The 16,293-nt window shown below is 42.0% G+C and overlaps 1 protein-coding gene across 1 annotated transcript in view; it reads left to right on the plus strand.

Annotated features, from left to right (window-relative positions):
• xirp2a (xin actin binding repeat containing 2a) overlaps positions 1 to 16,293 on the plus strand; it is a 53,617-nt gene that overhangs the window by 9,813 nt on the left and 27,511 nt on the right. The window contains 1 exon segment of the mRNA XM_054623834.1: positions 13,441 to 13,537. Within this exon segment, the coding sequence (XP_054479809.1) occupies positions 13,441 to 13,537 (97 nt within the window).

The following is a 16,293-nucleotide window of genomic DNA, read 5'->3' on the forward strand; positions in this document are numbered from 1 at the left end:
TGGGTCAATTTGAAGCGTTTTGTAAATCTACAGGAGAAATATGCTAGTGTGCAGCCACGCAACACGTTAAACACAGCAAAGCAGTGACGTCGGGATGCTAACAGTGGCAAAGCTGACACCAGCATTTTTTAGCAGGCTTAGTGTGGAACCACTAAACTACAACCATGTTATTCATCTTAGTTTGGTTTGTGAGCTAATTAGCCTAGCACCTAACACAGAGTAGAGCTGAGGCTGATGGGAATGGCATTGGTTCTGCAGATATTTGGTTGTAAACCACTGGATGCAAAGCTAAGGGATCATCAAAGTTATTACTAGTAATCCCGTGGGGAACATGAACATTATCTACCAAGTCCCGCTTTGTTTTTGATTTCCCTTGTATGGGGGGAAACGATTACAGTTTAATTAGTTAGGTCAAGTTCATAAGTAGTGTTCTGTTTCCAGAGATGTATGTTGAATGCTTGCCTGCAGACAAATCTCATCTTCAGCTGACTGAAATAAAGGTTATCTTAGCAAATAATTGAAATGAATTAATTGTTAGTAATGATTTTACACCTTCGCTGTTTTCCTTTTTATAATTGGTACCAAATTACATTCTTCCAATAAAAATCCCTGGGAATCAGGGCTGCAACTAACAATTATTTTCACCGTTGATTGACGTGTTGATCATTTTTTCTCCCTTTAATCGATTCGTTGTTTGGTCTATGAAATGTCAGAAAATTATGAAAAATGTCAGTGTTATCCAAAGGCCAAGATGACGTCCTCAAATATCTTGTTTTGTCCAAAACTCAAAGCTATTCAGTTCATTGACATTTTTTTATTTTTTTTTGTATTAAATTAATAAATTATCAAAATAGTTGGCAATTCATTTAATAGGTGACAACTAATTATACAATTGCTACAGCTCTACAGGGAGTCATAATAATATTATACCTTAAACCCAAAATTCGTGGCAAAGCCGTCCAACAGTTTCACCTGAAACCCCAAACCTCAACCTCATGAGTCAGGGGATTACCGAAAGCCGGAATGATTCATCCTCTCGTAACTGGAATGAACAACATTTTGTGGCCATCCATCCAAATAGCTGTTGAGACATTTCAGTCTGGTACAAAGTAGTACCAGTTGAACCGGCATGCTCAGGTGACTTGAAGATCATCCGCATGCATGAGCTCATGTTACGCATTTGCACAATTATAGACCTAAATCCCCAGAATATCAACGAGGCATGCAGTATGTCAGCTTCCATGGTTTTCGGTGTATATTTGGAGAGGCTGAAAACAGAGCCGGATCCCGAGCCACTTTGGAGTCGTCGTGTATTTATAGTAGTAGCCCGTGATGTTGGCATCGCTCACTGAACATTAAGAGAGGCCGGGGCCTGATGAAAGAGACTGAAATGTGATTTACATTCAGTGAGCATAGGGCCATATTGTGACAGAGAGGACTGGCAGAGGGGATGGGAAGGGAAGAGAGCAAGGAAGATGAAGATGGATATAGAGCGATAGAGATTCAGGATGAATCAGCCGGGGCGCTAAGAGAGAGAATCAAAATGGAAAGTGGGGTCATATTTTAGCAGGTAAAGCAGGCCAGAGTCTGGTTAACAAATTATAATTCATGTTTCAGTAATGATAAGCTTCATCAGGCTCCACTTCACGGCCACACAGTCTACGGCTCTTTACCCCTTTCGCAATTTGCTCTTTTCCCACAACTTTCTTTCCCTGGAGACGAGCATGTGTCTGTCAGATTTCAGGCCGAGTTAAGAGCACTGATAATCAGAGGAGAAATGCCCAGAATACAGAATGAGGAGCTCTGAGACGGAAACTAAATATATTTTAATCTATTCACCTTTTTCTTTGCCTCGAGTCATTTTGTAATCTTACTTTTGTTTAAAAGCTGAATAGCCATTTATTTACTTGGCGTTGCCAGCTTTATCACCCTTTACTTGCCAAAAACACAGTTTTTAAGCTCTAAAAAAAGGTAAAGTATCCATTTAGATTCCCAGTTTGTGACCCTTTTATCCAAATAACGCCATTTGGATTATTTACGCCAACGTTGTTTGAGCTGTGAGAAGCTGTGTGAGACCAGCTGTTTGGTCGGCATACAAAAAGCAAGTAAACCGTGTTTTTGTAATTCCTCTAACTGCCAGAAGTAACATGGGGTATTAAAAACTAACAATAAATGTAACCAAGAACCAACAATTTCCCTCTAGCTTGCTAGCTAGTGGGAAATTGGTGCTAGCTCTTTCCCTGCAAAGTCATAAAAACTGTCTTAATATGTTATTTCAGGCCATTTTCATATGTCGGCCTAACAGTCACTGATTGCTGATGGATATGGTACTGTAAGACCATCCGGTCGCCCCGGTGTAGCTGCTGAATGTTTCCGAATATCGTTCATTGTTCACAACGCAATTAGTGCTAAACCTTGAAAGACGAAATACAAATCTGTTGGAACAGGTGGGGAAAAAAATGGACGGGCAGCATAAGGTGAATATACGTATACAATATTAGTGCCATCATATACAGTGAGCATAGATTTTGTCTGAAAATCTTTTGATAGTGACTGTTGAATGAATGGATGTATCCTTTAGTCATCCACGTCAGTAAACATACATTTGTAAAAATATTTGTATATCTTTTGTATGTGAAACATAAATCTAACACACCTCCTGCATTAGTGGCCCACTAATGTCCCTGTTCATTTTCATCCGTCAATACTGGAGTTTCTGCTGCCAGACTTTGAAACTAAAAATCCTTGGACGTCTGTCTAGCTCTACTTTATCTGCCACTCTCTAAATCTGGGTCAAATTTGTCATTTGCAAATAACTGTTTAGGTTTTCTAAACACTAATCGGAACATATTTGTGAAACGTTAGAGGCTTGGTGATGTAGAACGACCCAAACCACCTCCTTATGTGCTTTATTTTTGGTATAATTGTTTTTCTAATAATTAATATTCGAATGTGTTAATCAAGGGTTGGATAGTTCTCTCAGCAGAATCTTTATTGCCGCCCAGGTAGCCCAAACGGCAGATCTTTTCCTGACGAATGTAATTGTATAACCATTTGCTGTAAACCGTGAACTCCTTGTTGTGCTTTAAGTGTCTCTGACTAAAATCCTCTTCTATAATATAGGAAATGAATATCCATGTTGCCATTATACTGGTCCACCCCCTCCTGGCTCTCCTGGAGCAAAGCTGCCCCATGAGGAGTGCTAGTAGTGCTAAAAATAGCAGCAGGTTTAGTCATAACCTCCAACTGCTCCAGAGAAGCTGATCAGAGGCCAGCAGTAGACTGAAGTGGTTGTAGATTCTAGGTGTAAATGTGTGGGCATCTAACGGTCGAGTGTGTGTGAAGGTGAAGTCTTTTGTTGATATACAGTTTGGCTTTGTGAGGTTTTTGATACCCTTTCTGGGATATATGATGTCAAATTTATGTTACTAAAGGCCTGGTCACACAATCAAATGTTTAAACCTCAAAAACATGTATCCAAGTTATAGATGTCTCTTTTCCAATGTTAGTCTAATGGAAGAAGTCTTTTTGGGCTCCATGGCATAATGTGACGTACCTGGAAATTGTAATTCCACCGCTTGGCCACTGTGTTAATCAGAAATGGATTATTGCTAACTACATTTTGACATAGAAGGAATTTGGCTTGGTGACATGGTTAGAAATTTGCATCCTAGTGTCCCACTGCTACACTAATATAGCAGCTAGCTGGGTACAGATGGTGTCAAGATGATATGCATCAAGTATTTCCAGTAAATTGAAAATGCTGTTTCACAACGTAGGACACCATGTCACAGCATTTGAAATTAAAGTTTATAATTAAAAAGTAACAGGGCATATATGACACGTCATGAGAATAATAAGAATTAAGTTAATTGAAGACCATGTTTTGAGAGACATTAAATCGTGTTAAGAGGGAAAGATACACACCCATCACCGCAAGTATAGTTGCTAAGTCACCAAGCTGTCCCTGTGGCACTTTCTGGTAGGACCAGGCCTAAACACAGCGCCTGACACAATATGAATTGTCCAGAGTCAAGATATTCATTAAAAAAACATGTCCCCCTGTTTTTTTTTGTTGTTTTTTTTACCTCGCTCCATGAAACAGCGTTTCTTGAAAAGAAAAGACAAATAGAGGAGAAACCGCAGCGCTGTTCCGTCAAGCTGACACAGGGGAGAAGGGTTCTGACAGGACAGGACCGCAAATCCAGCTGAGGGAGAACCCACTCAATGTTGCATCATGCATCATAAGAATGAGGTGAGAGCAGATCTCCTACGCTCTCATGTTTCAGAAAGGGAGGCAACACATGTGCCATTTGCTCGTATATATATCAGCTTCAGTATGAAAATATCCGATCTGTATTCATAAATGTGACTCATCTATCCCTGCTGGCTTTGCTCTGGCTCTCTATATGTCTGCCTTCTTTTTTTGTTGTCCTCCCCCCCGACTCTTCTTTGTAGCTGGCTTTTTCTCTGTGACTCCGTCTGGTTGTTTGGCCTTTCGTTAATCCACGCCGTCCCAGCTGGCATAGGTAGAAAAACATCAAACCACTGTTACAAAGCAGACAGCACCACCCTCAGTAGCCTCTTCTACCTCTCCACCGTGTACTTTTACACTCTTTTTTTCTCTTCTTTTTCGGGGTCGTGGCTCATCTCTTTCTCTTTCTGTTTCTGGACCGTGTCTTTTTTTCTTTTTGTGCCCATGTTTGCCCACGAGTGCTTGAAATATTGATGTGCCTCTGTTTGGTCATAATGAGGACAGCCGATAAAGATTTGAACCCCCCTTCCCCCTCCAAAAAAAAAAAAAAATTGTTTTCATATTTCTTCTGGATTGCTTATGGCACCCAGTGCAAACAAAAACACTGGTGAAAAAAGAAAGCGGCTGCCAAAGAGTTGACAGAGAGGGAGGGAGTGGGAGGGAGGGAGGGCGGCATGAAAGCAGGGATGACCTTCAAATGAACAATCACACCGTTGCATAACACCAACAAGGAGGAGGTGACAGGAGAAGGCCACCGATCAGCCTTGAGATCTAAACTCGTGCCTCATTCAATCTAGTCTGTAATGTTTGTTGATGTTTTTGCTCTTTGTATGTATTGAAAACCCTCATAAAAATGGCATAGCACTAAGAAATGAAGGACTCTTTTTTTTCCTTTTAACACTTCCAATAGCTAAGGCCGCTTATCCGCCACGCATTATTCTTAATGACATTGGTTCCCCACACATCTTTCAATAGCGTGCAGCTAGTTCAGGTGGTTATGATCAAGGGCAGCATACTTCAGAAGAGGTAAAGAAAGGACCGGAGCACACTGACTGCTTTGCGTACTTCAATAGTGGAAACCTTGAAATGCTACCGAGTCTTGGGGACAAAAGAGGCCGAGACATCCTAGTAGTCAACTCTGTCCGTGCATAGAGGCACGCACCAATCACTGCCAGATGATGTATCCTAATGATTTGGGTGAATCCTTGACTTTTCAAAATGTGAATTTGCCCAATACTTTGGTTTACGACCAAATACCTGGAAAAGTGATGACATGGAAAATGTGTTTAGAGCAGGGTCCAAGCAGAGGATCGGCGGTTCGATCCCCGGCTCCGGTAGTCCATGTCGATGTGTCCTTGGGGAAAACACTTAAACTCAAGTTGCTTCTGAAGGCTGTGCCATCGGTGTGTAAACGGGTGTGAATTATTAATTAGAGTCCTGATTGGCAGGAGGGCCCTTTCATGGTAGCCCCTGCCATTAGTGTATGAATGGGTGAATGTTGACGTGTGGTGTTAAAGCACTCAGTGGTCGGAAGACTAGAAAAGCGCTATACAAGTACATGTCCATTTACCATTCCCATTAGCCTCAGCCGTACTTTGTGTTTGATGCTAATCAGCACATGTCTTAATGCTAACACCCTAAATGGGGTCAACCTGGATGCTGCATGAATGTTAGTTAGAGTCTGATGGTGGCACCTTGCATGGTAGCCTGTCATCAGTGTGTGAATGGGTGACTGATATGTAATATACTACTGATTGTAAGTCGCTTTGGATAAAAGCGTCTGCTAAATGACTGTAATGTAAATGTAATGTAATGTAAACATCATCACGTTAGCATTGTCATTGTGAGAACACTGACATTAGCATTCAGCCTGTTCCTGCTCCAGTTTTATTTAAAAAAATGTTTCCATCCCCCTCTGTGGTTTATGTCATTCCTGGTTTGTCTGCTCAGTCTAGTCGGAGGTACAAAGCTTTGGTTTCATTCGCTGCCACTCACTCCTAAACACACAAAGCAACTCCCACAGCCGTAGGCAATCCATCACAATAAACATGGAGCATAAAGAGGCACTTTTAAATTGAATTATTATTTCATTATGCTCAAATTGAATGTCCCACCATCAATCACATGACATTCAGCAGAGGGAATTAAGTCACAGAAATACTCCTTGTTCCCTTAAAGAATTCCTTTTTAATATCCATCTTTTGTGGCGGGATACTGTAACAACTGACTTTAACCGTGGCTTCACACTGCAACATTTAGATTAAAACCTCAGTGTGAGGACACATTTAAACAGCTAATTACATTGGCAAACATATCAAAATGATGTGGGTGATTGTAAACCACATTTAAATGAAAGTAAATGGGCTGTACTGTAGACGAAACCGCTTCGATCGCTTTTAGTGCATATCAATCACCTTTCTCACAATAGCGGCTTCTTTTAACCCGACACTTACCTCCCATAATTAACAGAAGCCTCTCACTGTGTATTCACTCCTCTATTCATTTACACAGCCTGAATGATTTCGACCCAGAGATTGCGTCTACAGCCAGCAGCAACCACCACAGCTGAGTGTTGAAGCCAAAGCAAGAAGTGCCTCAGGTTGCATGTCCTCTAAAAGCTGGGAGGACCTCGGATTGTATTGAATCGATGCAGGCTGTGAATTTTTTTCAATTAGCTTCATTGAAACAGATATAGCTAGTGAGCAACAATAGAATGTGTGCATATAAAAACGCCACAGGGACAAATTTGATAAAATAAATTTGAAACAATTAAAGATTTATAACTTTTACACATTCAAATGTCTAAAAACATCCATTCCTATGCTATATATTTTGTTGAGTTGTGTACTTGCATACAGCTTATTGGAAGCTACAGGGAGGGATTGTTTAGTTCCCATAGTCCTGTTGATTTTGTTTTTACATACCTAGCTTTGCTTACTCTAAAGTCACTTAACATTGTTCCTAGTAAATTACAGGAATTACATTTCAATCATCCAAAAGTGATTTTCTCTATTCAATCACGCGCCGCATTAAGGAACATTTACATCTGGCGCCTTCTCACACATGCCATGATGGAATAGATGGGCCCAGGGAGAGTCCAGCAGATGTTGGCAATGCAATGCTTATGGAAGCCAACCGCATTAAACTTTCAAAAGAAGAAGATTGGGGCCAGGCCAAATGCGCGCTTGAACGCTACTGTATATCACAGCTATGCGTGTGCATAGAATCATGTTCAAGTTCTCACGTTTCGAACAAACAAATTTCATGAAAATCGGTTTAAAATCAAGCGAATTAGTCATTCTTGTACATTCTTGTATGTCATGTAAGGTATCCTATATCCATCTGCATTGCAGCAAATGCTTAACTGTAAATGAGTTGTAGATTCAAATGCGTCATCATTGGAGTGATTGGTTCGAATGAAACACAGAGTTCCCTGAATATCGATCCAAGCTCCCATTCACACATGAGCCCATGAATGCTCCACGCGGAAACATTAAAACCGGAATAGGCCTATCAAGAGTCAGTGTTTGGTTTGTCAGCTCTGGGCTACCGTAGAAACATGGAAGCTTCAAGTGATTAAACAAAAACATACGTATTAATATGCATTTAATTTCCGCCAATAGAGCCCTCTAAATGCTACACACTGTTCCTTTAAGACGGCCAGACTGAATTGGACTCATTATGTGATGCTGCCCAGTAACAAACACAAACAGCCCATTTTGTGCTGCTCGTCCTGCGTAGCGGCGTAGGAGTTCCAAAATTACTGCTGAGACCTTTTGGCTCGGTGCTTCGAATGGTCAGAGAAGGTCAGGCGCGTTGAGAGGAACGAGTCCAAAGCAAATGGTTCGCCTCGATCAGCCCAGCGATTTGTTTGCTGTTGCAGAGTCTCATGAGTCATGTTTGAGAGCAGCCACTTGTACGTTGTGCCAGCAAACCCATAAGGCAGCTTTTCCCAGCCAGAAGCACTCCGTCCAAGAGCTGACAGAACTCTATATGTAAATACGGCGTCTGTGTCCACATGCTCGGATTCACTCGCGTGTAAACTCCTCTTGATTTTAAAACGAAGTAGCCAAACATTGAGTGTGGGTTTTCTTGGCAGGTCACTCTCTCCGTACATCAGCTAGAGCTACAGCGCTACTCCAGGTTCAGAAAAGCGTAAAGAAGCCCTCCATTCTTCTGTAAGACAATCGGGATGTTTTGTGGAGCTTTCTCACCACTAAAAAGAAAAGAGAAGGTGGAAAGACTTGGAATAAAGATAGAGAAGGATAAAAATCAAGGTAGGAAAATAAAATAGAAGAGATGGAGGTGAATTGTAACAGAGAAGCAATCCAAAAATAAGATCTGTTTTAAGGAGTACATCACGTTTGAGGTGGGCGCCCTTGCTCCTTCAAAATGTCACACCTGATATCGAACCAGCGGACCTTATCGATTCATACCGCTGCTGTTGCTGCCGCTTCACCTACTCAAGCAGAAGCACTCGGAGCCATTTCTGAGCTATTTGAGTCCAAAGCAGTCAGGTGCCAGCAGGAACGGGAAGCAGCTCTTAGTTTTGGCAAAGTGATAACGGTTTAAATCTGTGACCTGAGGTGTCCATAAACTGTACACTGCTGGAAACTCAGTGCAGTCTCACTTTAACAGCTTATTCCATACCGACAAAGAAGCGGGATATAATGTCAATGTCGGCAATATTTTTTGGGGAAACAATGGATTTTTACAGCACCTCAAAAACCATTAATATGTTTACTGCTCAGGAGTCCAGCAGAGGTGAAAATAACAAGCATTTATTTTTCCTGTTTTTTTTTTTTGCTCTATTACAAATGTTGTCATCCAGTACCTCCAAAAGAATAGTTGGAGAATACACTTATTTCCTTTCTTGCAGAGAGCTAAAGAAAAGCGTGATAGCACTCTCATATCTGTCTGTTGGATATAATGCTAAAGCGCGTAGCCGCTTAGCTTAGCATAAAGAGAGAGGAACTTTTTTAACTTCCCTAATTGAAGCGTACATAGTGACCAGCGTGGTTTTGTGTGCTCTTGTTCTCGGAAATCGGGGAGTGAAGGAAAAAAAAACGCAGTCCCTACTGAGTATACCTTTTGGATATTTAAAAATTGCATGTTTGTAATAGTTTTATGCTGGGTTCAGCAAATAAATGATCCCTCGCCGATCCATTTAAATGAGAAATGTGATTCAGGAGTCAAGTCCAGGATTGACTCATATTTTCTCTAAAAAGTCTGCTACGGACTGAGTTAAACCCCCACAATCCAGGTTAAGAAAGTATCGCATCATGTAGGAAACTGTTACATCCTGACATTATCTCCCTCGGGTTGAGAAAAAAATAGAACATTTGGACTCAGTTCCTGACTAATTGACTTATTAGGACTGACGTTTTTTTAAACAGGCCTGACACAGGAGGGCAGAGGGGGAGGAAGGACAGAGAACATTTGAAGAGCGAGGGAGAGGAGGACAGCTCTCCTCAGAGAGCCTCCATGCACCTCGGCATGTCATTAAAGGAATTCCAGCCGCAGCACAGCTTGTTAGAGGACTCTAAATGTCAACAGCTGACATAAGGCAATCAGCGTAGAATCGTGAAATCTGCGCACGTGTGACTGCAAGCTCACAGTTTCCTGGATCGGTAGATGCTCTGGTGATGTCTCCCCCTAATAGGCACCAATGTGACGGTGTCATGGTGTCACCTCCCTAGGCTAGCACTGTACTATTTCCTGTTACCATGGTTTCAACACCACAGGTCCGACTGGCCTCTTTGTAGGCGTCTTTAACGCATGAAATGCTCCCAGATGGCAAGCATTGGTTTTATTAGCCGAGAGGATCCAGTGATTTCTTTTTTTTTTTCAGTTTTTCAAGGATTATATCTTGCAACAAGACGGCAACGTTTAGACACATTTCACGAAGCACTGTCTCTTATTAGCTCTGTCTGTAGGAGATCCTCAGAGACCACCACCACCTCCTCTACCTCCCCTCCCTCTTCCTCCTTCCTCTGTGGCAGCATGCACCAAAGAGAACATATGGCTGGGACTCAAAGCTAGATAGCACTTGCTGACGGTTGCATTAGACGTTGGGCCGTGACACTGCTGCTGTTCATCAGGTTATTGTATTTCATAAAATGGATAACTGCAGTACTCACTTCTGACTGGTGGAATCGTATCAGAAAAGACCTGGGGAACTCAAAATTGTTTCTTTTTCGACACAGCAACAATCAGCAATGTGATGTCTTTAGAATCGACTGATGTGATTAGTTCCTGTTCTTAAAAATCTGAAGAGACTTCTCTCAGATAACAGAAAAAGACAATCCTTGCTAATTCCTGATATTAATGTACTGTATTTCTCCATAACACTTATTTCAAAATGAAAACACCATTCTGTTAAAAAGTACTATGGCTGATGTCTTTTTTACAATAAGAACCGTGATCTCGGAAGCCCTCTCTGTGCCCTTTGTAAAGAGGTTCATTCTTTCATGTCAGCCAAATAACTGCACATTATCAATCTTTCCTGGCAGGATGTTTTTTGGGGGCTTTTGAAAATTGCCTTTGTATGGCCTTTTTCTAAAAAACACATTATTTATGCCAGCAACATGAATAGCTTCGGAACAATTTCCAACCTTATATAGCTTTAACGAAAACTGCTAAAATGTGACAGTCTTGCTTCAGTGCAGTGGAAAGTACAGCACTGACATAGTGGATGGATGCAGGAAAATATCTATTTTGGTATCTTTTGAGCTCAATATGCATTTAATACAGTGAATAATCTCTTTACTGAGAGCTGATAACCTCAGGTCTGGCCCGATTGCACACTTTTTGACATTCAGAATGGGTTTAGATTGCTTGGGGGGGTTTGGTCATAAAGAGTCAAAATTTTTGTGGCGTGCCCCAGGGTTCCCTTCTGGGTCCTCTTCTGTTTTGTTATGTGCTTTACTTTAAAAAAAAAAAGCTTGAGGAACGCGCAAAAACATATGACTTGATGTCCAACCATATCTGAAGACAAACTACTTGTTTCAGACGACTACACACTATAAAGTGCAACGAAGCCTGGTTCATGGAGAAGGTTGAGATGTGATGAATTGCACAAATGGAGAAACACGCTTTTTTCCGACAGTCTCTCTTGCTAGGCATTTGTGGTTTTTCACTTGTGTCGTTTGAATGATTGAAAAGGGAGCTTGAGAGGGATGTTCAAACCTTTCACATTTTCAGGAGTCCCTGTGTGAAGTGAGTGTGATTGTCACATTGTCAGTTTCATACAGTTACAAAGATTGTCAGGTGCAGCCCCCTAAACTCAAACGTCAGATATGTGTGGGGTTTCAAGCATTGTTCAAGCATATCATTTGGAGCATACTGAAATTGTAATAACTAAAATTACCACCTTGTGGTTGTATGCTTCTGCCAACCAGTCAAGTTGCAGTTTACATTTGTGTCATTCCAAAATGTCCTCACATTTTTAAGTAACAGTCTCTATATGTGAACACGCTGCCAATTCTTCGATGAGATTCAATGTTCCTCCATCTGCTCTGATGCAACTGAAAATATCTATTAATGTACAGAACAAATCTTTCAAACTGTGTTCCCCGCCCACACACTACATGCACTAGATGCATAATTTAGTACAGACATCGGCTTTAAGTGAGGTGTAAACAAGCCCATCAGACAACCAAAGAGAGATAAATGTTTCAATCCCCTTTTAATGGCTTTCGTTCAGTGGCATTCACTTCCGTAACCAGCTGTAATGAACTCAAGCCACCACAAAATTAACGCACACCTTTTTTTTTTTTTTTTTTTTGTCTTTTCTCACACTCGCTGCTTGTGCACTTAATCATCCCCTGTGCAAGGTAACACCCGGGTGGAGACAAAATGCTCTGTTTTAATATCTGCAGTCAAACACAGAGAGCTGGGGGAGCTGTGGTTAGCAGGACTGTGCTTCTGCTCCTCGCAGCTCACCAATTTGAGCCTCATTGGATGTGAGTGCTACTCCAGCAAGAGAGAGAGGGAGGGAGAGAGCGAGAGAATGACAGTGACAGAATGGGAAAGATTATGCCTTCCTCCCTGTTTTGCCAGAGGAATACTGTAGGAAAGTATGCAAATTACCGTGCATGTCTGTCGGGGAGTTGCTAAATGGGATTTTTGAGGACATTGTTTTGTCCTTTGGTGCATTTCGGAAATGATGGTTGACACCTTCCTCAGAGAGAGGGAGACCAAACTAGACACACAGGTGTGTGTGTGTGTGTGTGTGTGTGTGTGTGTGTGTGTGTGTGTGTGTGTGTGTGTGTGTGTGTGTGTGTGTGTGTGTGTGTGTGTGTGTGTGTGTGTGTGTGTGTGTGTGTGTGTGTGTGTGCCACATGGTTATGTGGAGTAAATGCGTGTTTGTTGACACTCTGCATTGACGCCCCGGCAAGACGCTGTTGGAAAAAAGCGCTACTGGGAATACATTTGATTTGCAAATGAAAAACGCAGCCGCACTTTTGCAAAGACACAAACAGCCACGCGCACGCACACACACATAGACACAGGTGTGTTTGTTCCCGCGGGGATGATTTGCAAGTGAATAGGCATGTTGCACGGGCTGACAAAATGCTTCCCGGGGAACAACAAGCCTGTATGCACCAAGGACACACCATTTACCACTGATGTGCCTTTTATTAATAAGAGCCTGTGGAAACACCTTCAGACATTGCTAGAGTGGCTCTATTAAAATGTAACCAAGTGCTGTTTGCACTAACTTTCCAGTCAATGCCCGCAGCTCACAGTGTTCAAGGTCGCCTCTCTTTACGCTTGTGTGTGTGTGTGTGTGTGTGTGTGTGTGTGTGTGTGTGTGTGTGTGTGTGTGTGTGTGTGTGTGTGTGTGTGTGTGTGTGTGTGTGTGTGTGTGTGTGTGTGTGTGTGTGTGTGTGCTGTGTGTGTGTTGCTGCTCCAGACGACAGCAACAAAGTTTCACTGGAACCCAGAGCTTGACACTCTGCTTTATCATTTTTCATACTTTAGGTATGTGTGTGGGGGTGGGTGGGTGGATGTGTGCTGACGATTTAGGCACAGCCCAGTTGGTTTCGGTGACCCGTAGAGGCGTCACCTCTTCTTCTCCCTGTTGAGAACAGCACAGGTGTTTTTTCTGATAGCTCTCTCTCTCTCTCTCTCTCTCTCTCTCTCTCTCTCTCTCTCTCTCTCTCTCTCTCTGGCTCAACCAGGAAGTGATAGCCATCCACGCCTCCTCGTCCAGAAGAGTCCCGTCCGGCAGTCTCACACAAGCTGACCCATCTACAGATCCAACCATGGCCGCTCTTTGTGAGTACTTTCTTGTTTTTCATTTGGGAATTTAACACAAAGTTTGAGAGGGCTTTGATGCAACATCGGATGTGTTATGATATATGACAGGAGGCCTACAGCCCTCTGATTGCATCACAGTTGCACTATTCCGTCCAAAAAACAACCGCATGGTTAATGCAACGTGGTGTAGCATTTGTTCTATGAGATAAACATTTGGCAGAAAGCAGCTTTTGAGAACGAGATTGTTCATTGTTAGATAAGGCTGCCTCCCTGGCAGCTCTTTTAATGGGAAGCTGTGGGCTCGCTAGATACCGAGCTTCCATTACTGCGATAGGGACGACGCGGTGGCTACCTCCACAGTTTGTTTTCCACTGACGCTGATAGCAGTGCACACACAGATGGAGCTTACAGTGCAAGGTACAGTCCACTTCATCACAAACAAACTAAAGGGAGACAGCTCTAACGCATGTTCTGTGTTACTTTTGTGGATTATTCAAAAAATGGGAAAAAACAGCCTTCAATCCTGGTAAACTATTAAAAGTTTTGTCAGAATGCACCAAATACAGCAGAACATGTTCATTTCCACCTACATGTCTAAATTTAAATACGGTTTCAATTCAGCAGTCATGTCAGCAGCTCTGTAAGGCCGTACTTTAGCCGTGCTAAATGCTAGTTTTCTGAATTTAACAACCTGAGTTTTCTGAATTTAACAACCTGATTGTGGTGCGCGTCAGTCACACCATGGTGGGCGCAAATGAAAACATCGCAGCTAGTGGACCCGCCTGCACCTTCAAAAGCAAGAGAGAGAGAGAGAGAGAGAGTGGAGGACTTTGTGATGGTGTGTTGGAGTTTCTCTACCGTTGTAGGTACGTCAATGTAAACACATTCCACATGCTAATACACATTCCACAGCATCACTGAAATGTTCTGCTCACCGTGATGAGGAAAAAAACAGAAACACAAGCAGAAAACATTTTCAGAAGTAATGTGCATTTACATTGGCACGTAACCAAGGTGGAACTAACTTGAGTGAAACTTTTTATTTTTGGTATTTTCAATTTCATAGAAAAAAATGTTCCTTATTTTTATAATGAAAATAGTTTACCAAAGTTCACAGTGAAACTGCCTACGTATAAGTAAAGATTGTCAGTGTGCAGTCGGAATAAGAGAGTGGTTTAACTTTTTTTCTTTTGCAGATGTAAGTTCTGGTTCCCTTTTTATAACAAACAAAAGATATTTGTGTTATTCTTATTCAAAACAATTTCAGTTTTTTTGTCACTGTTGTCACTGTGTAAGGGGGGGGGAGTAAGGAGGGAATTAGTGCTCTTTCTTTGCTAGAAGCAGCCTTTCTGACGGTAAAATGAACATAATTGTTATATATTCAGAGCTTTTATATAGCAGCAAACCACTATTTGCTATGCAAAGATGCTTTGGCCACACAAATGTCCTTACATGTCACAGCAATGCAAATGTAAATTGAAAAGAGAAAGACAACGAGGGAGATTGTGATTGTAGAGACGGAGTGTCTAAAGCGATGGAGTTGACAGCACTCAAAGTGGTATCCAGGTGTTAAACACACAGTCTCACACACACACACACACACACACACACACACACACACACACACACACACACACACACACACACACACACACACACACACACACACACACAGACAGTCGTAAACTCAGCCATGCATACTCACACCCGATATGTATTCACACTCGCCGACTGAGAGTCTCTCCATCTTTACCTGAGATCTGTCAGGCTTTCGTGTCGCCCTACAAGTCCCTAAATCTCCATGCTGTGTCTAAAATTGGAGCTTCTTGACAATCCTGTTGTCCTGACTGAGCGGAGACTTTTGTCTCTGCTGACAAGTTGTCAGCGACAACGGCGTTCAATCAGCCGGGGTCAGATGACAGGGCCGCCCCAGGAGCTGCTCCCCGCAAAGCCGCAGCGTTTAAATAACTGCGCTTTAAACAGATGCAAAGCTCACCTCTAAGTCTGCATGCTTGTTTACTTGTTTCCTCTCGTATTACACCGGAATCGCTGCCGGGAAACAGTAGTGGGAGTTAAATGGGAATGTTTTTTTTATTTATTACATCATTTAAAAGTGTATATACATTCAAATCAGTCTGTGGCTGATTAAACTTGTCAGACACACTTGGCCCAGGAGAATCTTCAAAGTGTGCAAATGCTGCCAATTGGAGCTGGATTTGCCAAAAGACATTTTTTTGTGTTTTAATTAATCTCCTCCCAGATTTGCCTGCCAAATGATGATGTCTTTATAATATTATCCTCAGGACAAACAAAGATTTGCTCGCTGTCAGTTTCAGGTTTGATCCCCTTAGAGGATATTATGGGACACAAATTAGCACTAAGGCGTGATTGATGTTTGGAAATTGAAAATTGACGTTGGACTATATTGTGTCTTGATGCGAGGCTGGTAAACGGTTCCTCAGGGCGAACCAATAACATGTCTTTACACTGTAGAGGTTTTTTATGCATGGTAAATTCTTATGATTACACTCTCAATCAGTGGACGCATTAGACTTTATTGTTGTCTGTCTTTTTGACGGACAGGGTGATTCTAGTCCAATGCAATTTTTTGATGTCAAATTCAGTGACTATCTCCTCACGGTTCACCAGCTGTCCCATCTGTGTGAGTCTGGTGTACATTACACAGCCCTGGTTTTGTGAATGTTAAACAAACAAAGTGGATCGTACCAATCGGCCACTAGGGCTGTACCAAATGCCTTTTTTTCTCCTTTTTT

This window comes from Anoplopoma fimbria, chromosome 22, assembly GCF_027596085.1.
Source record: "Anoplopoma fimbria isolate UVic2021 breed Golden Eagle Sablefish chromosome 22, Afim_UVic_2022, whole genome shotgun sequence".
In the NCBI taxonomy this organism is placed as follows: domain Eukaryota; kingdom Metazoa; phylum Chordata; class Actinopteri; order Perciformes; family Anoplopomatidae; genus Anoplopoma; species Anoplopoma fimbria.